The 24,899-nt window shown below is 43.5% G+C and overlaps 1 protein-coding gene across 1 annotated transcript; it reads right to left on the minus strand.

Annotated features, from left to right (window-relative positions):
* Positions 1-285: 285 nt before the first annotated feature.
* On the minus strand, positions 286-20,089 carry prkg2 (protein kinase cGMP-dependent 2; the record flags this gene model as incomplete). Its single annotated transcript, XM_080738750.1, has 19 exons — positions 286-381; positions 466-532; positions 991-1,053; positions 1,569-1,691; positions 2,532-2,695; positions 3,042-3,183; positions 3,727-3,816; positions 4,578-4,714; positions 5,338-5,488; positions 7,303-7,401; positions 9,185-9,253; positions 9,905-9,999; positions 11,315-11,392; positions 14,542-14,605; positions 15,610-15,715; positions 17,185-17,298; positions 17,687-17,853; positions 18,690-18,907; positions 19,763-20,089. The coding sequence occupies 19 exons, from the start codon at positions 20,087-20,089 to the stop codon at positions 286-288; spliced, it is 2,370 nt and encodes a 789-aa protein (XP_080594876.1).
* Between the last annotated feature and the right edge of the window lie 4,810 nt (positions 20,090-24,899).

Genomic DNA, 24,899 nt, shown 5'->3' on the forward strand with positions numbered 1-24,899 from the left:
ATCTCATCAGAAGCCTGCGTCCCATCCAGACATCTCATCAGAAGCCTGCGTCCCATCCAGACATCTCATCAGAAGCCTGCGTCCCATCCAGACATCTCATCAGAAGCCTGCGTCCCATCCAGACATCTCATCAGAAGCCTGCGTCCCATCCAGACATCTCATCAGAAGCCTGCGTCCCATCCAGACATCTCATCAGAAGCCTGCGTCCCATCCAGACATCTCATCAGAAGCCTGCGTCCCATCCAGACATCTCATCAGAAGCCTGCGTCCCATCCAGACATCTCATCAGAAGCCTGCGTCCCATCCAGACATCTCATCAGGAGGAGGTTCTCCATCAGCAGGGTATTTGTCAAAGTAGCTGTGGTCTGTAGGGCCTTTCAGCTGCCATGGCACAGGAAAGGACAAAATCATGTACAACTGAGGAGGACCCCCCAAAATAATAATATTTGAACTGACATGACTTACCTCTCTTTTCAGTGGAGATGGTAAAGTCCTGACCTTCAGTCCCTCCCAGTTGAAGCCATTAAACCACCTTTGGGTACATTGAAAATAATCAGTGTACAGTTTTGTATGCGTGTTGTGAGTTTATGTGCGTGTTTTTGTGTGTGTTTGAGCGTGTGCGACTGTGCGTGCACCACTTGAACCCTAATATTCCTATTCGGGAGGGAACATTGAGCTGCATTTTGAGCTGAGGTTTTGAGCTATATTTTCGTCCGTGCCTTACCCCTTATCCCTAAACCTCTTTGACTTTTTTTTTTGTATTTTGAAAAACATAAAAAAAAAAGAAAAGCAGATCTACATCGACACGTTGTGAGCTTGTAGATCAGATATAAAAAGTGGCAAAAGAGTTTAGGGATAAGGGGTAAGGTATGGATGAAAATAGGGCCCCTAGTGTAGAGATGAAGATGATAAATTCATAAAAGAACTGATATAGTTGTCGTTGACTGACTTGAGCTAAGCTATAGGGTTTAAGTGGAGGCTCCTCCTCACCTGTGCTTCTTGATGTCAGTAATTCCATTCTTCAGGTTTCCTAGACGCTCTGCAGGGTTCCGCCTGTAAAGCAGACCTTCGTTAGAGCACTGGTTCTCAACCTTTTCAGGCCGCGACCCCTAAAATAATCATATTTTAACTGGGGACCCCCCACCCTGATGAGCACTAATAGTTGAGGCATTACATTTTGTATAACACGGTTCTATTGTGAAAATAGCAGATCTAAATGCTCTGAGCATGTAGTAGATCGGCTATTTTCAATTTCTGACTCTAATATTTGACAATTTGGCCAATGTTTAATTTATCATTTTAGAAATGTGTAGATAGCCTTTATACACTTGAACTTTGTGTTGGTTTGTTTACTGTTGAGTGAGAAAACAACATTGCACATTAAGTTAATCATCTGGTGACCCCCCAAAATGATTTGTGGACCCCCCTGGGGGTCCCGACCCACAGGTTGAGAACCCACTGTGTTAGAGTGACGCTTTCTACATGAACCGACTAAGCCTGATTTAAAGTGCGTTGCATGGTGGGGTCACGAGCCGCCCATTTTACCACAGAGCGGCTCTGTCGAATACCTGCACAGCTTCCGTATGAGGTCCTCGGGTCTCTTGGTGACCTTCTTGGGGAAGTCCATCTTCTCGATGCCTTTCAGGATGAAGGTGTATGTCATCATCTGGTCGCTGCCCGAGAACGGAGGACTGTGGAACGTTGAGAGAGGGAAGGAACAAGTTGAGTGGACTGTGGAACTTTAAAACTACCCTCTGTAACTTTACTGTTCCACTCCAGATTAGAACCGGGGTCTCCTGCAAAAGCGCTGAAATTTTTCTACCACTGAGCCTGCCAGTCGTGTCCAACCCGGACACATGATCTAAATGTCTCAATAGAAGAGCAGGGAGACCAAATACAACCACCCTCATTGCTATATTGTATTAACATACCCAAAATAACATTGTAAACACACACTGAAACAGATACATAGTGTGGCTTTTGGACATTTAAGAAAGACATGAGTTGAATAGACAGTGGGACATTAAGAAATAAACAAGTTGAATGGACCGAGTGGGACAGATGAATCTTTACAGTTCCATATACTACTGCCATATTGATGATATTGGTTTACAGTGAGTTCAAACTCAGGGCTTCAACCTGCTATGAGTATGACGCTGGTCGTCTATTACAGTGGTTGTCCAATCTTTTCATGTCAAGGACCCCCAAATTGATTTGTACGTATTAGGCTGTGGACCCCCATTTGAAAGGGTTTTATGCTAGAGACCCCGTAACAGAAGATTTTCAGATTCTTCAATATTATAAGAAAATTGCCCATCAGCTATTCTTTTAACAGCCAAAGTATAAAATAGGGGTAAAGTGTTAAACTGATTTAGATGTTATATTAGCTCATGTTGCTGGGGACCCGTGGAACACTCTCAAGGACCCACTTTGAGAACCACTGATCTATGACATATCTATGACACATGGCTCTATATTTGGGCAATGTTTCAGACAGAAAAACAGATAGACAGCCAGACAAACAGACAGACCTGCCAGTGAGGAGCTCAAAGACCAGGATGCCCAGAGACCAGAAGTCCACGCTGAAGCTGTGGCCCTTGTTGAGGATGATCTCCGGGGCCACGTACTCCGGTGTCCCACAGAACGTCCACGTCTTCTGACCACCTCTGATCTTCTTGGCAAAGCCAAAGTCAACCTGGGGATGATTGATCACAGTATATAAATCATTACTACCACACATACTAGATATTGTCGGCACTGTCGGATGGAAACCTTGTATGTCAGGCACCCGGAACTGGTAGCAAGCAAGCTGTAACCCAAAGCTCATGGCCCAGAGGGAAAAAACAGGATGGCCACCTGAGTAGACACACTGCGGTGTGACAGCGGAGCTAACAACACTGCAAAACTGGTAGCAAGCAAGCTGATACTGTAAAGCCAGCCCAAGGCCCAGCGCAGAACTAGCTAACTAAAAAATAGCCAATTTAACACTGAGGTGTCCACTCTTCCTTGGTGCCCAACAACCCTGCTGGCTACGTTCTCACCAGTTTGATGTAGCCCTCAGCGTCCAGCATGAGGTTCTCAGGCTTCAGGTCTCTGTAGATGATGCTGTTGCGGTGCAGGTAGTCGAAGGCCTCCGTCACGCACGCCACGCAGAACTTAGCGGTGGGCTCGTCAAAACTCCCCCTGTGGACCAGACGACGAAGCACAGTCACCACCACTGATTACAGTCATTTGGATGTCAGCATTGTCTTCTATGGAAGCATGCCATGCACCGTTCTACAAGCTTACAACACGTAGCAGTGCTTGTAGATAGACTATTTTTGGTTATTTGTTATTTTAAAATAAGAGTATTTGAAGTGGTCAAGCTAGCAATAGAATGCAAGTTCAATCTTCCAGAAAACCGATCTCAAATATTTCATAAAAGCAAAGGTGTCTTGAGTCTGGCATTTTGTTTTAAAATAAAAAATATATATATACTGTATAGTGTATACTATCCTTTTTGTCAAGGCTGGGATGGCCGACTTTAGCATCAATCTGCAATTTCTTCAACTGGTTGGCTGTATAGCTATACCAAAACATTATAATTCTACATAATTGTGCTGTTTCACAAATCGCATATTAGGATATGGCCAAACAACATTGAGATGAGATTTTAATTAGCTTTAATCCATGCATTAGACAGAGCTTATAGTAATAGTTCAGTGTAGCATTGTAGTCCAGCTCTACCTGTCTCTTAGCAGACTCCAGATCTCCCCTCCCAGGCAGGCCTCTAGCAGCATGTACACATACTTGTTGTCCTTGAATGTACGGTACATCCTATGAAAACAAAAATAAATTACAGATACAATATAATGAAATTATTAATATTATTATTTATTTTTATGGATGCGACGCGTTGTGAGCTTGCATATCAGCCACTTGCATGCAACATGCATGCAACGCGTCGTACGACAAAGTATAAGTCAGGCTTTTCTTGCAGGAGATGTGTGTGTTGAACGAGGCATACACAGCGCCTCGAAATAAACATCCATTGCAAGGGACAGTAGTGGGGAACACGGTGCCAACAAGCTACAAGCTCCCTTCAGTGGCACGCCACGTTCAATCAAACCACAACAATGCGTTTATCTCAGCATTTGGGACATGCTCTGGGCATAGCGTTATGGCTCCGTGCCGGCAGCATTTAGCACAAAGCAAGCACACACCAGGAGTTGTGCGCTGCGCGGATCATCAGAGAAAGTGGATGACGCAACAATATAGAGGGTATGCGCATGCATAGTGAATGGCAAATCGAGTGGCAAAGTGAGTTTAGCGTCGTTTAACGTTGTTTAATGCAATCAGTTAGGACTTTTCTGTTTGGAATGGATGTATGGGCTGTCAAGGCCAAAAAGAATTGTTTTCCGGGTATGATGATGATGTCACATGCATACCCTCTATTACCGAACTGAAGCCCGAGCACCAATTATGCAAATGCGTTCAACCCGAGCCCGGCGCGTCGGTACCCGACGGGTCCCGGGGGGTTTCGGTCGGGTATCCCAGCTCTAGCTTTGACTGACAAGCCGGTGAGTGTCATGGCTGACCTGACGATGAAGGGACATTGGACCTCAGCCAGGATCTTCCTCTCTGAGTGGATGTGTTCTTCCTGCTTGTTGTCCACAATGTGCTTCTTCTTCATCACCTTCAAGGCAAACGTCTTGTCCTCGTTTTTCACCTTCACCTGCACACACACACACTCGGTTCTTCATATTGGACAGTATCATTTTGTAGGCAGAGATGTTCTCCTCTCAAAGTGTTTTAACTCTAAATAATGTAGATCAGCTATTTGAAAATAACAGATCTACAAGCGCATTGCAAGCGCATTGCAAGCTCACAGCGCGTTGCAAGCTTGCGGATCTGCTATTTTCAAAACTCTTAGAGTAGACTTTTGATATCCCTTGATATATACAGTATTCTTTTGAAACAATACAAATTATTTTCAGATGTGGGGGTCCGTGGCCCAAATACATATTCATTTGGGGGGGTCCTTGACGTGAAAAACCAGCACAGTGGTCTTGTGGTTAGAGTGTCCGTCCTGACACTGGGTTCGGGTCATACCAAAAAAAGACTCTGACAAAGGGACCCAGTGTCTCCCTGCTTGGCACTCAGCATCAAGGGTTGGATTGGGGGGATAAGTCCCTGAGACATACATGTCCAGGGGATGTACTGATACATCAAACTACCTCATGCTACAGAAACAGGAGTTAGGCTCCTGCCCTATGGGCCTCATGGCTCGGCAAGGCTTACTTGCTATATGAAGAACTTTGAGAACCACAGACAGAACGGTTGTTTTGGAGGTCTCACCAGCTCCACTCTGCCGAAGCCCCCGACCCCCAGAGTGGCGATGACCTCCAGGCTCTCCAAGGGCATGGAGGCAGGGATGGACCACGCCTTGTCCTTCTGCTGGAGACCCTCTGGGGACTGGAGGTGACTCTGCTGCCGTGACACCGATCTCCTGCAGGGGGCACCACAGGGACAGTGGTGGAAGAAATGATTAGATTATTTATGAGCTGCACTATGTAACTTTACTTTTCTTCTACCTTGGACTTGAACCTGGTTTCCTGTGTAAGTGCTGACATTTTTTACCATAGAGCTAATAGAGCCTGCCTGCTTGCTCAGGGGATAACTTGAATCTTGATCATCAAAATTCATGTCAGCTCATGCAGTGACCTTGACACAATCTAAAGGTCTCAATAGAAGAGCAGGGAGACAAAATACCACCACCCCAAATTCCCAATTGTATAAATTAATTGTATTAACATACATTGTATTCATTAGATTAGAAAGTAGCAATAAATAAATAAATAAATAAAGTCAGTATAAGAGTATTATAATGTTTACTGTAAAAGAACAAAAGTATTGTCATACTATAGATGAAAGTATAAAATAGGCCTTCAGTGGTTAATGCATGTTTTGTAATGATAATCTAAATCTGTGACCTAACTTTTATTGCAAAGTAACAATTATTTGTCAAATTATTGTAGTGGATATGTCAGTAATATTTGCCTCCGATATGTAGTGGAGTATAAAGTATCAAAAGATGTCAATACTCGAGTAAAGTAAAAGTACCTCAAATCGTCTCTGTCAGGTGGAAACCTCATATATCCTGTTACTTTTCATGACTGGAATTCAAAAATAGCAAAAGTATCAGATCTACAAGCTTAAAGCGCATCGCTTCGTGCCGCGTTTCGAGCTTGTATGTCTGTTACTTTTGATACCTTTGTGTGACTGTAGTATGATCAAGTAGGACGTTCATTTACGAAAGATCACAAAAAGTTAGAATATGAAGATAAGAGGTTTCTGCCCGACAGCGACGATATGAGACGTTTGAAAGGAAAGAAGCATCTGAAGGAAGTGAAGCTCATGTGTCAGAGCAGAGGACAGGACTTTGTGTCAGAACGACTCAATCAAAAAATATAAATAACCAGAACAAGTGGTCCTCGGAGCACAGGTCTCCGCCAGGCCAGGTAGGTTATTGCGGGCCAGTTCGTAATTCAGTCTTTATCCACCTGTTTCCGCGAGAATTTACTGTAGCATTATTTGCGGGACACTTCCGGTTAACAGCAGACATACAAGCTCACGTCGTGTCGTAAATGCAACCGTTAGAGGTGAGTGGAATCACTGCGTTCATGATTTGAGGCATTTTGTTGAAAACAAACCACTCCTGCAAACTTAAGATGCCATTTTATGCCAATCAGGATGGAATATGAAAAGAAAATCTGACAGATCCGTCTTGATGACTTGACAAGAGCTGAGTATTGATTTGAGTGACGTGTGGACAAAATCTGTAGGAGTAATTTGTTTGCGGTGGTGGCAGTATAAAAGGCTGACATGAAAAACCCAACCATACATCCATAGTGAAGTTTGATCTGATCACTCAGTGGAAGAAGTACTCTGTTTTTACTCATTCAATAAAAGTAGCAATACCACATATAAATTATCAAAAGAAAATGTGATCAAAATTATTTACGGTACCAAAGTAAAAGTACTAAAATCTTTCAAAACAGATCTACAAGCTCAGACAGTGTTGCATCGCCATACATTGTGAGTTTATAAAGATTCTGTTAGTTTCGAATATATGAAGTATCAAATAGGGCTTAATTGGTTGTATGTAATGATACTTTGTAACTAACATTTTCAAATGATTGTGGAGTACAAAGTACAACACCATGTGCTGTCCTTGCTTATTGTAAATCACTCTGGATTAAGAGCGTCTGCTAAATGCCTAAATTGTAAATTGTACATTTCCAGCCCTGTCTGAGGACCTACTTTGCGTGTCTCTTCTTGTCATCACGATCCAGAGTGGCCACATAACCCTGAAGGTACTTCTGCAGCTCGCTGAAGGTCCCCACTGTCTGGTCAAATGTCCTGCAAAAAAGACACAGCAACGTGCAGTAGCACGCATGGATTAAAGTAAACAAATAATATTCTCACGAAACTCTTTAATGTGCGATTTGCGAAACAGTGTGAAAGGAGCCTCCCACACACACTAGCGCTGTTTCCTAAACCATTAACACAATATGTAAAATGATGGTGCTTTAGAATTATCGTTCCTACTGTTCTACACACATAATGCTAACCAGTTGAGGCTTTAAAGGAGTAGTTCACCCCCAAAATGACTTTTTTTCTATTGATTACTCATGCCATGGAGAGTAGAGTTCAATAATATTTTTTGGTTTTTGACAAAAGACAAAAATTTGATTCGAGTAAATTTACCCCCATTGATTCCGGATGGGGACCCGTTTCGAAACGGGTCCCCATCCGGAACGAAGGGGGGTAAATTTATTGTTATCAAATTTTTGTCTTAGGAATGCGACAAAAAACTAAAAATATTATTGAACACTAGTCTCCATGGCGTGACTAATCAATAGAAAAAAAGTCATTTTGGGGGTGAACTACTCCTTTAACCTTTGCTAATATGAAATATCCCAGACATTAGGATTTTATGGAAGATGCCTCTGAACATGTTGCTAGTTTGATCTCTTCAAATGCTCTGATCTTGAAATGATAACCGAAAGTAGCTGATCTACAAGCTCTCAATGCGTCGCAGACACATTGACTGACAGCTTGTAGATCGTCTATTTTTCCTGAGCGACATGCCTCCATAGAAGACATGCTGGCTTCTATGGAATCCACTGACTGAGACGGAGAACTTTAATCCATGAGTACGTAAACTCAAAACACAGCATCGTACTGTGAGTAATATTATAGCTGGTCCTTTTATGAAAAGGATAGGGGAAAAGAAATTACATCCAGAGCTTTTAAAAAAGTGTGGAATAAAAGTAATACTTTTCCCCAAAACAGAGCCTATATCATTTTGAAATATAATAATTTTAAATAATAGGGTACGGCCCGCTTGCCCCTTTGGTAATACAATATGCATCGTTCCCGTTGTACCGGTTGTTGTCAGAGTACTTGTCAGTGCACTTTTCACACTCAAATAAAATAAATTCATCTTTTTGAAAAGCTGTTGTCCTCCTCATTATGTTATACTCCCTACCCTAGACAGGGGTCGTAACAGAAGAGCCTTTGATTGAGAAATATGAGACGGTGATGTTCTGGACAAAAGTCAATTCACAGTGTGCTTCATCTTTGAATCTTTCTCTAAACACAGTTTGTCTTGACTTTCTTTCCCAATGGCCAGAAAACAGCACAAGTGCTGTTTGGTTAACAGCTGCATTTGAGGCAAATGAACAAAGAAAGACGGCAAATATGCCATTAAGACCATATCGTCACTGTTGGGTGGAAACTGTAAGGGTTTCAGGAAATGGGGAAAAAAAATTACCATCTACACAGCACCTCCTGGGTTAGTGTCGAAGTGTCCTTGAGCAAGACACCGAACCCCTCCTTAACTGCTCCCGATGAGCAGGTTGGTGCCTTGCAATGGTTTCCTCTACCATCTGTGTGTTAATGTCTGCATGAATTGCATTAATGTAAAGGGCTTCGGAGGCGGTATAGACCTGTATCAAACACGACACACACACATATCTCCTTGACTGTATAGGCTGTTCTGTCCGTAATCAGCTGTGGTGATGTCGGTCCCTGCATACTTTCTATGACATTCTCGTGCTCATACGGGACCTACACACAAAGCCTACAACATAGGAGTGGTTAGCATCACTCAAAAATAACAAAGAAAAAGGATACTCACTCTCTGTCAATCACAAGGCACTCCACTCCGTTCTCATCAGCAATGATATTGGCTGATCTGACGTCATCACTGGAAAACATGAAATGTTTATATGTTAAGTCTGAGTCTTGCTTCATCGTACAACCGTGTGGCTTGCCTGAAACTAGACGATATAGAAGCTCACAAACAAAGTAATTATGGAAATTAATTAAGCATTCCACATAACTACGGTAACCCAAAAGTAAAAAAAAAAGAATTGGAAGCAACTTGTGGCATGTTGTGGTATATAGTGTGTGGTATATTGTGTGTGCTCGGAAATACTTTTGGAGAATCTGCTCCAACGATGTCAGAGTGATCTGGTTTTGACATCACGTACCAGCTATTATGCCCTAACTTAAAGGCCTTTCCATACTGTCTCCGACCACCAACTTTTTGTCGGAAAGGTCCAGTTAAACTACAAAATTACCTTTACTCGCATGATGTCGCATCTTCTGAAAAGCATTACCCCGAATTAGAGTTCGGAAAGCTGCAAGTCGGAAAGTCAGTACTCTCTGATAAAAAGTTCGGTGGTCAGAGACAGTATATTCAGGCCTTTAAGTTAAGACATAAGAGCTGGTAGACAATCAAAATAGAGCCTGCATTGTTTTCTTTCAGGAACAGGAACAAATTACACGTGAAAGTGCATAGCAAAACTCAGAGCTTGACTTAACTCTAAAAAGTGTATGTGTTTAGGACAGGTACCTTATGAGGGCCTTCTCTCCGAAGTAGTCTCCTTTGTGCAGCGTGTTGATAATCTGGGGCAGCACCTGGGTCTCTGTGCTCTGCGTCACTCTGACCTGCACACAGTTCAGGTTCACACGCCCTTTAAACTCCCAGAATGCAACAGATACAACGCGGCACAAAACGAGGGTGAAGCGGCGCATTTTGAGCTCGTAGGACCTGCTACTTTTGCAATTTCTTTAATTTGACAGAATCTGACAGATGGTATACTTTGTTGACCCGGGTTCCCCTGTATTTATACTTGGTCAAATTGGTCCCCTTCAAATTGGTCAAATCTCTTTGGCCAAAACAACTGATCTGAAAGCTCAACTGATCGTAGTATCGGTATTTCTGCTATTTTCACCAAATGCTGCTGGCCTATTTTGCCATTCCAGAGGGATGTTAGTTTTAATGAGGGACTCACCCGCCAGGGACGGATGAACCCCTGCGAGGGCCCCTGGCCGATAATGTTTTAGGGCCCCCCCACCCTCCACCATAATTCCCCCTCCCTCCCGACACGCACTACCCAGCTCGGATTTCAAGCCATGATGATCATCTGTGGGCCAAGAAAGCACCTGTAGACAACAGAGGAAGGGCCCACACATTTGATATTTAATTAACGTATACATTTCATTTTAGTAAATTGTCAATGACCACTCGGCCCAGTTCCCCCAAGGGCCCCTGAGAGCCCCACCGGCCCAATGGTTAATACAGCCCTGTCGCCCGCAGTGATTCACGTTTGTTTCAACCAAGCATTCTCTTCGCCCTCGCTAGTGGCCACTGTAGTGTATGTTCTCGGCGGCTGAGCACTAGCAGATTTTATTCGCTCTACGGTTAGAGGGTGAGGGAATTGGGGGGTGGGGTGGGGGGCATTTCCTGTATTCCCCTCCAAACAGTTGTGTCTGTGCTCTGCATGGTTAGCTGAAGAGCTGCTATCTCACACAGGCTGCTAATGGCAGTTAAGAGTCCCCTGAGGTTGAGCTGCCGGCTCTCTCCATCTCCCCCCGGTGTCGGGTTGCTGACATTATCAGACCAGACAGACACACAGGCGGGTGGGGCTGCGAGCTGACTCCCACAGGGTGAGTCATAGATGACCTCCCTTTGCCCAAACTATGACGAGGGGGTAGAGCATGGGCCCTGGATGGCAGGGAGGATTTACACAGTATTCAAGGGAGAGGAACAGACACATTTTCATGTTGTCACGGACCCCCAGATTGTATTTGGCTGTGCCAATTCACCACCCACGAGAGAAGATTTGTCAACATTTGTCAAAATGGGGTGGGGGTGTCCCCTAATTGTATACAGGGTATCTATTTCTAAAGCGTTGTGCGTTCATTACTTTTTATTTTGCAGCTGGTGGAGTGAGTGAGTGATGTGAGAGGAAGCGTTTACCTTTCCCTGGGAGATGAAGTAGAAGGTGCTGCCCTCCTCCCCCTCTCTGATAACGTACTCTCCTTTGTCGTAGTATTCCTGGAGGAAGGAAGGTTGCAGAGGAGTCGCGAGTCAAGAGAAGATGAAAGCATTTGCGCTGGATTCAGCAGCACAACATATTTTCCCATGGGGGGCCCGCAGTCAAATACATATACCGGTACTTTTGTGGGTCCTTGGCACGAATAGGTTTGAGAACCACTGATTGCGACCGTAGGTCGCATTTACTACCAAAACCTCCACAGGCTGTCCGTGGGTGAGTGAGTCAGTCAGTCAGTCAGTCCGTCACACTTTTGCCCTGCTCATATCTCCACAACCGTTGCCCCCATCCATGCCAAATTTTGCACACACACTCCTTGACTGCCAAACTACAACCTCCAAGGACCCCTGGAGTCCCAGGGACCCCCCAGATGTAAAAAATGACCAAATGTGCTCACACGTCACACGTCACACTTTTTCCCTGCTTATATCTCCGCACCCGTTGACCCGATCCATGCCAGATTTTACACACACACTCCTTGCCTGCCAAACTACAACCTCCAAGGACCCCCGGAGCCCCAGGGACCCCCAGGTCCCTGGGGGAACCCCCAGATGTAAAAAATGACCAAATGTGCAAAAATGACCAAATGACCACCCCAACGGGGCTGCTCACGGGGAATTCCCGGGGACCACCGACTCCTGGTGCTCCAGAACGGATGCAAAAGTGGTGGCGCCCCCAGTGGAGGACCCCCTGCCACTGCAGCGCACATAAAATGCCGTAACTCGGGCTAGGAGCGTCCGGGAGAGCCGGGCCCGGTACCTATTCGTCCGCCAAGGCAACGCGGAGACCCCACCCCTCATTTCTCACATGGCCCTATTCTAGCGCCACCTTCAGGCCGATTTTAAAACACATTTTTGGACACTGCTCCTACAGTTTTGGCCCTAAAATCACAAATATCACTACACAGCATGTCTACACTCATGTCATCAACATGGATCAGGAAGATTTTGGAAAAACAAATTTTTGCCCTATTTGTGGAGATAAGCCACCTACGGTCGCTTATCTCCCGATTAGGGAGTCTTACTGGTTTAGAAGGCTTTCGTCTCAATGGGTTAAACTACACGTGTGAAAGGTTAGGTGACAGCCTGTCATCGTGTCTGCGTCTGCTACTACTGAGGTAAAGAAACAGACTGTATGGATTTAGATTTTTTTAACTAGCAGCTGTAGATGTGAAATTAATTGAGGGATTAAATTGTGTATTTATTGTCTGAATTGAAGTTTTTTTTCTCCTCCAATTCTCCAAATGACCTGCCAGAAATGGAGGAACGATTGTGTCTACTTCATTTCTCCTCTCCTGGCTGGGCAGAGCAGCAGGAAGCCGCTCACAGCACCCAAGACCAGAGCTGTCCCTGCTGCTCCTACCATACATGTGGACGTCTAACCTTTTCCTAATTGTAAACCTAACTCCCCAAATCTTACTTAACCATAAAACAACCATTGAGGACCAAGAAAAGTATCGTCAATCAATGTGTACTTTCTGATAATCTTGTGGGGACATTTGGAGCATAGCATAAATGTATTTATAAATGTATTTATGTCCACATAGGAGATACAATACAAGGACACACATTATTAAGGTGCTGTAAATAATGTACAGTCGGCTAATCTTGGACAAATATCCAAAACCCACCCACCCTTCAAGGGTACAAGTAGCAACCTCTTCTCCATATTTGGCGGCTATCGATAGTAGAAGAGATTGCACAGAATTTTGCAAGCCGTTTAGCTGCTTTTGTTTTGGTATCCCAAGTTGTTGGAAGCCTCTTACAACCAACTTATATCCAAGGCTGCCAAAGATGAACACAAGTAGATTGCACCTATAGCCTCTGTGATGGTTTGCAGGAGGGGCTGGTATTTAATGAATTTGGTCATAAAGGCTAGAATCAAAGGTGCAGGCCACTTCAAGAATGGAAACTTGTCTCCTTCATCGACAACAACAACATCTGATGTATTTGCAGAGAGATTTGCAAAGATTTCAGGAACACGCACGCACACACACACACACAAGCACACACACGCACGCACGCACGCACGCACGCACACACACAGCCAGTCACTGTCACATATCTTTAACACATCACTCGTCTCCTGTTAGAATCAACTCATTCGGGGACCTTGGTCAAATAGTAGGTAACAGTATCTGGGAGCGAGCAGTGACAGGAATAACATCAACAAGGTAAATGTGTGTGAGGGCTTTCCGACTGGAGGAAGAGGAAACATGCTGACGCTCGGTAATAGAATATCGCTGTGGTCGGGCGGAAACCTTGCCATGTCCACAACTGTTACTTTTCAGGAAACGGAATATGGAACCTGTGTTCCCGAAGGATCCAATGTAGTTATTATTTAGTCCTAAATTCTTGTTAATACTTTTCATTGATTAAATATCCTTTCTATATTAAAATTCCTTAGAGCGGTGGTCTTCAACAGGGGTTCCGGGGGGAATCTTTATGTGATAGGGACTTGAAACATTTTTACATTAACCACTTGAACCCTTGGCTCGTATCCCTATATTCTGGGGGCCAACATTAGCCGAAGATAGCAGATCTACAAGCTCACAACGTGTAGATCTGCTATTTTCAGGAAGAGGGTTGTAGAGAGAAAGAAGAGCAGACCAAGTACCGAGCCAAGTTTACAAAGTATTGAGGGTTTGAGTGGTTAAATGTCTGAAATCAAACAGATCACTTTAACCTGGGCGTGCTAAGTTTGGGTCATTATGGGTCAAAATAAAATAGAATTAATTCAAACAAACACTTTATAAGATTTTTAAAAAATAGTACATTTACAAACTCCCAACGCGGTTCGTTCAGTCCGAGTGTATGAAAAAAGTAACTGGGTTAAGCAGCACCGTTGCTCCAACCAGTTTAACATTCACCATGTTAGCCTTCACCCACGTTGGCAGGTTAGCAAGCATTTCACCAGGTTAGCATTAACCTGCGTCGGCATTAGTTTTACTGAGGTTAGGGTTAGGGTTAAGGTTAGGTTTACAGTAGGTGTATCTCCGTCCCCCAGACTTTCGTCACCTCTGCACAAGCTTCCACTGCCTTAACCCAGTTGCTTTTTTGATACACTCGGACTGAACGACCTGCAAAAAACACTCTCCCCTCCCAACGCATCATGCTTTTACTACAATATACAAAGTACACAGACAACTTACCACTTCCAGGCAGTCCACTATTTTGCTCAGCTTGTCTTCGGGTAGATTAGCCAAGAGTGATACACTGCAGAAAACACACAAATTATAGTCATCATCATCTTATGTTATAGTCTGTTTATGAACGACAGTGACAATGGGTGCAGTTATTCAGCTTATTTGGCAGTGTAAGTATTAAGTATAGGTCGGAGAGGCTTATAGTCTGTATCAGCCAGAGTCAGAGCCAGAGTCTATTCCCGTTTCAAAATGTACAACACTGACCATCAGCTCCCAGTACTACTTAACGCAGGACTCGACACAAACAAATCTAAAATCGAGTTGGCGGTGCCCGCGATCGAACCCATGACCTACTGAGAAACAACAAGGCACACATTTGGCAGCGTGAACAAGAACGAGAAATGGCCTGACGACAGCGTGGCCTTCATGACTCCATTCTATTATCTTTGTTTGTGACAGTGTTTCTCAAACGCTCAAATTACAAGGTCTCCCCTTGACTCTGACAGTGTACACATGGAAGCAAATGAACCTGTTAGGGTTCATTTGCTTCCATGTGTACACTGTCAGAGTTAAAGACTTACAGTATGGGTCAATTTAGATCCCCTAAACCTAAAGGAACTAACAGTCCCATGAATCCACTTTGAGAACCACTGATCTATGATGTATTACTCCATATTTGGGCATGGTTTCGGCCTGAAAATCAAATGATAAAACTTTCTGTCGGGAGGAAAACTTGTATGCCCAAAACCGTAAATCAGAACCTGTGTTTGAATGGAATCAATGTCAATGTCAATCAATGTCGTTATTTAGTTGATATTTAGTATGTGACACACGCACACACAGTCCTGCCTCGGCAGAGATATCTTTTAAATAGGCTGTTTGTACACAGGCACAATCATGTATCCACAAATGAACAATTTTATAAGACTTTTTATAAGACTGTTGTATAAAGCTTAATGTGTCACGTGAGGGTGTTAAAAGAGTGCCAAAAATAGCTGATCGCCTTGCCACGCTCACAGCCATGTGTGAATACATTTGGCTTTATCTTATTGGCTATTAGTTTGGTGGACGAACCTTCGCAGGAAGTTGCGGTACTGCTCCTGGCGGGTCTCGGCCGTCCTCCTCATGATGTTCTGGAACACCTCGCGGTCCAGAGCCCATGTCCTCGCCCTGTTGACCACTGGAAGAACAACACCACCACAGCGTCCATCAGAGAGCATACGGTACTGGTGGGGGAAGAACTTACGCAGAAGTTTTACTTAAACCCATTAAAAACCGGGAAAGCAATCCGTGCCATTTTCGATTTTAGCGTTGGCTATTAAAAAAAGGAATACAAGTTTGCAGCAATCTTGCTGATCTTTTTTTGAAAAAATGCCACCCCTAAAGGGACACTCTCTCTCATGGAGGTTGTTATTGTGGTTATTGTTGAGGGCGAGGAATCATGTTTTGAAACATATTTGAATTTTTTTCTTTATATTTGATTTGATATGTTTTTTGGGGGGAAAACACAAATGTGTGGATGAAAAACAAACAAACAAACAAACTGACACTACAGTGCCACTCTGCCTAGTCTACAACCATACTGTAATATGGTACGTAATGATGTACTGTGATTGTAATCTGACCCAGCCACCGGCCAGATAGCGAGAAGCATCATCATGTGTCATTAGAGAGAAGAAGCAAGCCAGCTTCGGCGGGGGCGGGTGTTTACAAAGGCTTTACATCACATCATCACATCCCATCCCATAGCGCTGCCCTCTGATGGTTTGCCGTCACCTCATTGGCATTTGGAAGCCACATACCATGTACAGTATGTGAGAGCGCTCTTTGTTCCCGACCCCGGGGTCTGTGAAGGACACATTTGTATACGTTGACCGGTAATTGGCTGGTGGTGGCCCTCGCGGGTATGGCGGGGTTAGAGAGGCTACGGTTACTTGACCTTATGGTTACAACACATGGCTGGCTTGTGGTGGTCATTTTTTGTCACGGACATACAAAATGAGTAGACAAACACATAAAGAGCTAGCCCTACTGTAAATGACCACATTAGACCATTGTACACACTCGGAGTAACGTGAGTCCTTGAAAATCAAACGTTAAAGAACCACTGTACCAGTGGACTCCAACTTTGTCATACAGTACATAAAGAAAACCTGGACACTTGACATTCAATAATTGGTTATTATGACATCAATATTCAGTATTGTGTTCAAAATAAGAACATTTTAATGGTGTGTAAAACAGAAAATAAGAAAATTAAATCTTTGTCTTTGCCACAGACACATTTGTCCGTGTATGGACAAGTTGATGACCCCGGTTCAGAGTAGGAGACCCTAACGCATCGACGACTCACCTTTTTACAATCCTTATTGGTATGGTTTTACTTAGATAAATAGACGATCTTCATTAGAGCATCACCACACCCACTTTGGGAAACCCTGCACTAGTTCTGTAAATCCAGCTCCTGCCCTTATTATCTCCTAGTCAGGGGTCAGAGGTTAACTAGGGTCTTTGTAAAGGTCACCACTTTATGTACTCAAGTAAACTTCAAGGTACTTTTACTTTTGGTACTCTTACTTTGGTTTTACTCCAATAAAATGTTAACAGGACTAACTGGGCACAGTAACGTCATAATCAAGGGTGGTTTACCTCGGACAGACGCTGTTCTGGTGCAGTTGTACAGGATGGCCAGTTCACCAAACGTGGTCCACACGTTTATCGAAGTTAGGAGTTTGCAGTTCTGAAACACGTCCAGCTTCCCATCTGTAGACGTGAGACAAGTTCATATCAGGGGTACCCAAACGTGCTTCTAAATTATTCAATTAAACCTACATGAGTCGTTATTGCTTCTACATGTCAGTTTCGATATTATTTTCGGTTAATTGCCCAGCCCTAACTGACACAGGAATAGTAGGACACATGCTCCTGGATGGGCCTGATGACGAACAAAATGTATTTAGTGTATGGAAGCCTGAATGTATGAACATTAACTTCACAAGAAGTCAAAAGAACACAATGAGGATCAATATGTTGTTGTGTCTTTGCAATGTTGGTGTTGATTTAGACTCTTAGTGGTCAATAATTACAGCACAATAAAATGATGCTAATGCTTGTAACAGTATTTTATTACATCATTGCTCAACGCTTGTACCTGCCAGCACAAACAGGTGGTGTCCAGGCTCTCCCTGCTTGGTGACGTAGTCCCCCGGCTGGTAGCTCCTCTCGTACATGCACTCCACCATGTCTTTGATCTGCTGCAGCTCCAGCCTCCTCAGGTACTGGTTCTTGTTCAGGGCGTCCGTCAGCAGCCTCTTCACACTGTCACACACCGTGAAGGAAAAAAACATGAGTCCTAATAGTGTAGCGCCTGGGATCCGAACCCAGGTCTTCCACATGAAAGTCAAATATCTTAACCACTATACCAAAGAGTTATCGTTATGAACCTGGGGAGATATTAGACTTTTGAGTGACTCACTGCCTCATGCTGATGGCCTCAAAGGTCTAATATCTCCCCCGGTTCATATAAGGATGTCCCTTTGGGCTAGTGGCTAAGATATTTGACTTTTGAGGCCATAAGGCTGAGGCAGTGAGTCATTCTGCTACAATAGGACCTGGACCAAAACCATCTTTTAAGTGGGGTCTGGGTTAATTGATTGATAAAATTGATAAAACGAGGGTGAAAATGTCAAATTTCAGAACAAGCGCACAATCATGGTTTTGTTCCTTAGATTCTTTTTCTCTCGAGGGGCATTGCTTTGTCATTGTCATGTCAAAATTGATTCTGATTCACTCCTAATCTTGCAGCCTTCTTGTACTGTACATAATCAAACAGTCAGCACCATTTGCAAAGGATGCTTGTACTGTTTCAACAAGCCTAATGTGCATGAGAGGGTACCAGATAGGCTCGTCCACCAAAGCACTTTCCCTACAGTTACTTATAGGGGTCCTGGACATGAAAAGGTTTGAGAACCACTGCTCTAGCTAACTTTATGCTGGTATGTTTACTGTTGAGTGAGGAAAACAATGTTGCACGTTAAATTAATCATCTGCCCCCCCCCCCCCCCCCCCCCCCACACACAATAATTTGGGGACCCAGTGGCTCTAGATGCTAGATTTGCTTACACGGCAGACCAGGGTTATCCAAGTAATCTCACCTTGCGTCCTTGGGTACGCGGGCCTCCTCGAAGGAGAACCTGGGCAGGCAGCTGGAATCGTAGGTCCTGGAGCTGGGCTCGGCTGACACCCCCGCCTTGGCACCTTTCCTCCTGTTGAGGGTCTCCCTGAACGGGGTCTCCTTGACCGGACCCCCGAGGTTGGAACCGTTCCTGCCACTACCCTTCAGCGATGGAGGCCGCACCGCCGCCGCCGCCGCCTGGCCCGGTTCAAACCCCACCGCCGGGGCTGAGGGGTAGGGCTATCACCATCATGACATTTTACTTGACCATTATACGAATGCGAATCATACGAATAAGTGTGGCTATGATTTCATTGTGTTTTTTGGCATTCATCAAATAGGAACAATAATTGCTTATCGATGATAATTCCGCTATTTCTTTTATTTTTAAATGTAAGAAAAATGTTCAGCGGATTAAAGGGTCTTTGCGACCGGGCAACATTGTTCTAGTGGATGGGAGTGTCCACACTGGACGCTACCATCCACTCCCATCCACTTCAATAAGCTATATGCACAGAGGCCATTTTGGAGAGAAGTTGGGTCTCTTCTCACAGGTGTTACCAATGATACTAATGAAGGCTCTGTTCCATTTCATATAGCACAGTGGTTAATGGTTATCAAACCTTTTATTTCAAGGGCCCCCATAACTCTGTGAGTGTTGGTTCCATTCGAACACTCTCAGAGTTACACACATTTTAAGGGATCATTTGGAACCCCCAAGGAACCATGAGGGTCCCTGGACCCACTGGTGTAGCCAAGATGCACACTATCAGCACCCTGCATGTTTGACCAGAATGGAACAGAGTCTTCATTAGTATTATTGGTAACACCAATAAAGAAGGAAGCGAGAAGAGACCCAACTACTCTCAAAAATGAATTCTGTGCATATAGCCTATTGAGAAAGAGATTTTGTATCTTTATCTTTATCTTGCCCGGTGGAAATGACCCTTAATTCATACAGACGATATTATCTCAATAAATCAGATCAGGCCTATCATATAATTGCTCCAGGCCTACCGGTGGGGGTGGTGGTGGTGGAGGGGCCGTGGTGGTGTCCTGGCTCTTCAGCTGCTCCTGCAGCTTGTTGAGCCGGACGCTCTTGAGCTGCAGCTCCTCGCCGAGCTCGGCCAGCGCCCGCGTCTGCCTGGCCAGCTGCTCCTGCAGACCCTTGATCTGGCGGTCCTTGGCGCGGAGCTCCTCGTCCCTCCTCTTGCCCTCCCTCTCCGTCTCCTCCAGTCGGGCCCTCAGGGCGTCCAGGGGGGACCCCGGGGGGCCCCTGGGGCCACCGGAAGCGGCGGCCTGGGACGGCTCTTTGAGGGCCCTGCCGTTGGTGGCGTCCGTTTGTTTTAAACACTTGGACTTGACGGAGCCGTTCCCCATCTTGTCAACGTTGAGCCCCCTGTGTGGGGGAGAAGGGAGAGATTCTTTTTTTCCTCTTCTTCCTCTTTACCTCGTTGTTAAAAGATTTACAAACAACAAAGCAGGCGTTCCCAAACGCATCTCTCTGTGTCTCCCGGAGGCTGTCGTGACATCTATAGCTCCTCACTGTTCAATGTCACAGTCTGTTGGAGAAACCTCAGCGTATGGTTTCAGACTGAAAAGGCTGACATGTCAATGAGGAACACTGGAGAGAGGGGGAGAGAGAGAGAGAGAGAGAGAGAGAGAGAGAGAGAGAGAGAGAGAGAGAGAGAGAGAGAGAAAGAGATTGAGTATGTAATGGTCTATGAATGTGTCTTGTCCATTTATTATTCAGAAGGCAGGAAGTATTAGGTTACATGAACAGTTACTTGTGCGAAATTGGAAGCAGTGCGCAAGTGAAGCTCTCAATCTGAAATGTGTTCGAGGGGGGAGAGGAGTGAGAAAAAAATATATACATAACATTTTGTATTCATGTTAAAGTATCTTTTACTGGTAACAGCATACATTATTTAATTAAGGCATGATTCATGAATCATAGGAATAAAACAATAATTACATGTGTGCGACTCCCTACAGTCTACTCTACATGGTGTGTGTATGAGAAAAAATGTCAAAGGAACAATGTTGTCTTTGTTCGGAGACCACACCGCCAACTCACACATAGGCCTACATACAGAAGACACCATTCATGAAGTTCCTGTTGTGAGTGACAAAAAGTGGAGGCTCAATTCGCCCATTATCCAATTCATATAATTTATCTATTTTGAAACAGCGATAAGTGTGCAAAAGTGAACCAAAATGGTTGGTTTCCACTTTTGCACCCTTATCGGAGTATAAATTAGCTCGGGATTTGTACACGGTATTATATGATCACAGAGTTAAATCAGAGTAGCCTACTTTGGTACTCACGGGACGTCTTGATCCGAGGTGGGAATAACGTCCTTGGAGCATCAACGCAGCACTGCAGCCTGTGCGCTCTGCTCTGTCCGGACGCGCTGCCTGCATGGAGAAGACCATGCACGCGCTCCGCCAGTCGGCAGCAGCAGGGCTCGAGCCTGGGATGCACCGACGGACTGCACTACCTAAACAATGACCTTCCATGCCCACTGCTCATATAGCCCTAATGTACACAAAGATGAAGTCCTTTTTGTTTGGCGAGCTGCCTTTTACAGATTTTTTTATTTAACATAATTGATTCTGATTATTCTGCACTGTAATTTAAATATTAACAATAATAATATTAATAGAAAAGAAAATGCAGGATTCTATACAAATGTCTTCTAAAAAAGGTTTTCTGAAAAACCTATGTTTCTACATGTTTCTACATTTCTACTCAGTGGTGCTCAAATCTTTTCATGTCAAGAACCCCCAGAATTATATGTATTTGGTCGCGGACCCCTATCCCAAAAGATGTTGTTCCAGGGACCCCCAGAAGCAAAGATTTGATTTACAAAAGTTTGCTTTAAAAATGTATAATGTATATTCAAAGATTTGCATACATTTTCATAATATTTCAAAAATAGCAGACCTACAAGCGCATAGCACGGCACTCAGTTCCGCTTGTAGGCCTACTAGGCCTATCTGCTATTTTTTAATAGCTAATGTATAAAACAATGGTTAAAGTGAAAATCTTACGTGACACAAAGTGGGTGGATGGTACAGACACTGTTCAGGTCAAACCAGGGGCCACGTGCACTCCGTTTCTCCCATCTGCTCCGTCTTGCCATGGCAGGCTCCAGGATGAAATGATTAAGGGGTGCAGTTAAAAATTGCGAGGGAGGGCGGACATATGTGGCTTTGTCTGTCCCTATCTAACTATGTCCGTCCTCATTAGTATGAACTTTGACCGAGTAAGCTATACTACGAGTAAGAATACGACGGTGTATGACAGGAGTTATGTTTCATCAGTACAACGGTGTATGGCCGGATTTTTAAACTATAAAAACAGCATTATTGGTGACATCACCATCAACGCGACCTGATATAAATAACAGGGCAGGGTTAAATAAAAAAGCTTTTGTAATAGTAAAGGTTGGACTGGTCACAGCAGCCAGAATCCTGCTGCGGAACTGGAAAGCCCCAAGAACCCCTGTTTTTAAAGAGTGGAACGAGGAGATGATCAAAATCACATCGTATGAGTACATGCTGGGAAGAGTGAATGGTATTGGAAAGATGAAAGAGATATGGGATAGTTTTCTAACATATATGACACTTATTTGAAGATGTGAAGAGGTTCCTACTTTTATTTCCTTTGTATTTTTATTTTTGTATTATCTTGGACTGACTGTATATATATTTGTACCTGTTGTTGTGCTGCACTGTACCACCCATTACCACTTTTTGTATTAAGAATAAAAAATAAAAAACATTTGAATTATAAAAAAAATAATAACAGGGCACGCCCTGCTGGCGCACAAGTAGGCCATACATGACCACGAGTGCACAAGACGAAAGTTGGCACCTCACATAGTGTGTAGGCTATAGTTTTTCTTTAAACTCCACTTCCCGCAAACAGAATAGGGTAAGATTTTACTGGGTCAAATCACTAAACAGCTCTGTCCATGGTGCTGAAATAACAACCGTGCTACGCCCTGGTTTTATGTGGTTTATTTTAAAATAGGAAATTAGACTGGAGCCGTGACATCATTTTGTAGTCAGACCCCCAAGCAGATTTATTATCAATATCTGTCCCTTGCTATTTCAACAGATCCGAGACAAAAATAACGACTAAAGTATAATTCTACCACTTTCCTTTCAACAACAAAGAGAAGAAAAATGTGTAAATAGTCAAAATAGTCAAAAGATTCACAGGCGCTGGGGCCTTTTGGCCTCAAAAGTTCTCCTCTGCCTACAAAATGATGTCAGACTTAACTCATTGCATGCCAGGCCCGATAGTCCCGAGATTATTTCAATGTCTTTCCCCGCCAGGCCCGATAATCCAGAGAAAAAAAAATGCTTAAAAAAAAAAAATCAAAAAAATGTTTTGACCACAAAAAATGTAGTAGACATGATAGCAATCGCGAAATTGCATGTTTAACCCCCATGGGGCTTTTAAGCCGTGACATCATTTTGTAGGCAGAGGAGAATCTGCCCCCAGAGCATTTTCTGTCCCTCGCTATTTTCAACAGAACCGAGACAAAAATAACGACTAAAGTATAATTCTAACACTTTCCTTTCAACAACAAAGAGAAGAAAAATGTGTAAATAGTAAAAATAGTAAAAAGATTCACGGAAACTGGGGGCAGAAATTCTCCTCTGCCTACAAAATGATGTCAAACTTAACAGCCCCATAGCAACCCCATCTTTCAAACATGGCAGCCATCTTTGTTTACATTTTAGGAAAACATAATGGCTGTTATCTCATGAATGCCTGAACGGATTTCCATTCGGATTGTTTAGTTTGAAAGCTGTGAGCAATGTGGACACACGTGGTGCATTATCTAGGCATGGGTGTGCATGATCCGTGCACTATGAATTACATGGAAGTCTATGGAGACAGAGGCAGGGGAGAGTACGAAGGTATTGTTAAATGGCGGGGAATGTGTTTAACAGCCCCCATAATGGCCCCTCTCTGATTGGCTACGGGCATATGATTGGCTCACACACACACACACACACACACACACACACACACACACACACACACACACACACACACACACACACACACACACACACACACAGATTTGGCTGATTTATATTCTGAGCTTGCTTCAGCAAGCACACTAGTTGTCCCCAATTATATTTATATAATACTTTATTCCGCCACTTTCTTTGGCATCCTATACTACTTCCATTCTTTGAGCTAGAGATTTTGTTCAAGCTTCAACTTGTTCAGCTTTACGTAGTTATTATTGCTTCGTATTTTTCGCTTTACACATTTTTATACTTTTTGAGATTGTTTTGAAAAAACTGTTTCTATTCCCAGTGGATTTATCTAGGCCATTAAATCTGTTTTACCACACATTACAGCTTGGGCTTGAGCTGAATCGAGAGTCCGTCTGAGGAGACACATAAATTATGTGAAGTGTAGGTCTACATTTTCTACTGTAGGCTACATTTGTGCGCGTTTTCAGCGAGCCCACACAGTTTCTGCAGGAACTGCTTTTCTGATTTTTACCATAGACTTTTACGTCATGTACCTACATCTATGGGAACAAATGAATGGTCTCTAAACCCGCAGCAGTTTTCTATTGGAATAATCTATACAATGACATTGATTGGAAAAACGCTTGGGTTTTGCCAAGAAAATTTCTTGTTACAAACAAGGTACGTGAGGTTACTTTTAAAATAATGCACAGATGTTATCCTGTCAAGGCTAATATGGTCAAATATAAGTCTGACATAGAGATACATTGTGCTTTTTGTGGAACTGCTGAGGAAACTTTATCTCACCTATTTTGGGATTGCACTTGCACTCATGTTTTTTGGATTGATCTTAATAATTTTATAAATTCCAAAATTGACTCCTCGCTTAAATTGAGTATTCGACATATATTATTTGGTCTTTCAAACGATGATAAAATAAATGTAGACAAAATGTATGTTATTAACCTTCTCTTAATTCTAGCTAAATATCATATTCATTGTACCAAATTTGCCAACCAACGTCCAAATATTGTTGTTTTTAAAGTCCTACTATTGTCATACTTAGATACTTTAAAACACTGTACTAACACTAAAGCTGTGAAAACCATAAGAATCTGTGATGAATATATTACCTAAGTAACCTCGAGCTTATTATTTATTTTATTATATTTTTCTTTGTATT

Source organism: Nannobrachium achirus (assembly GCF_963921795.1).
Source record: "Nannobrachium achirus genome assembly, chromosome: 12".
Taxonomy (NCBI): Eukaryota; Metazoa; Chordata; class Actinopteri; order Myctophiformes; family Myctophidae; genus Nannobrachium; species Nannobrachium achirus.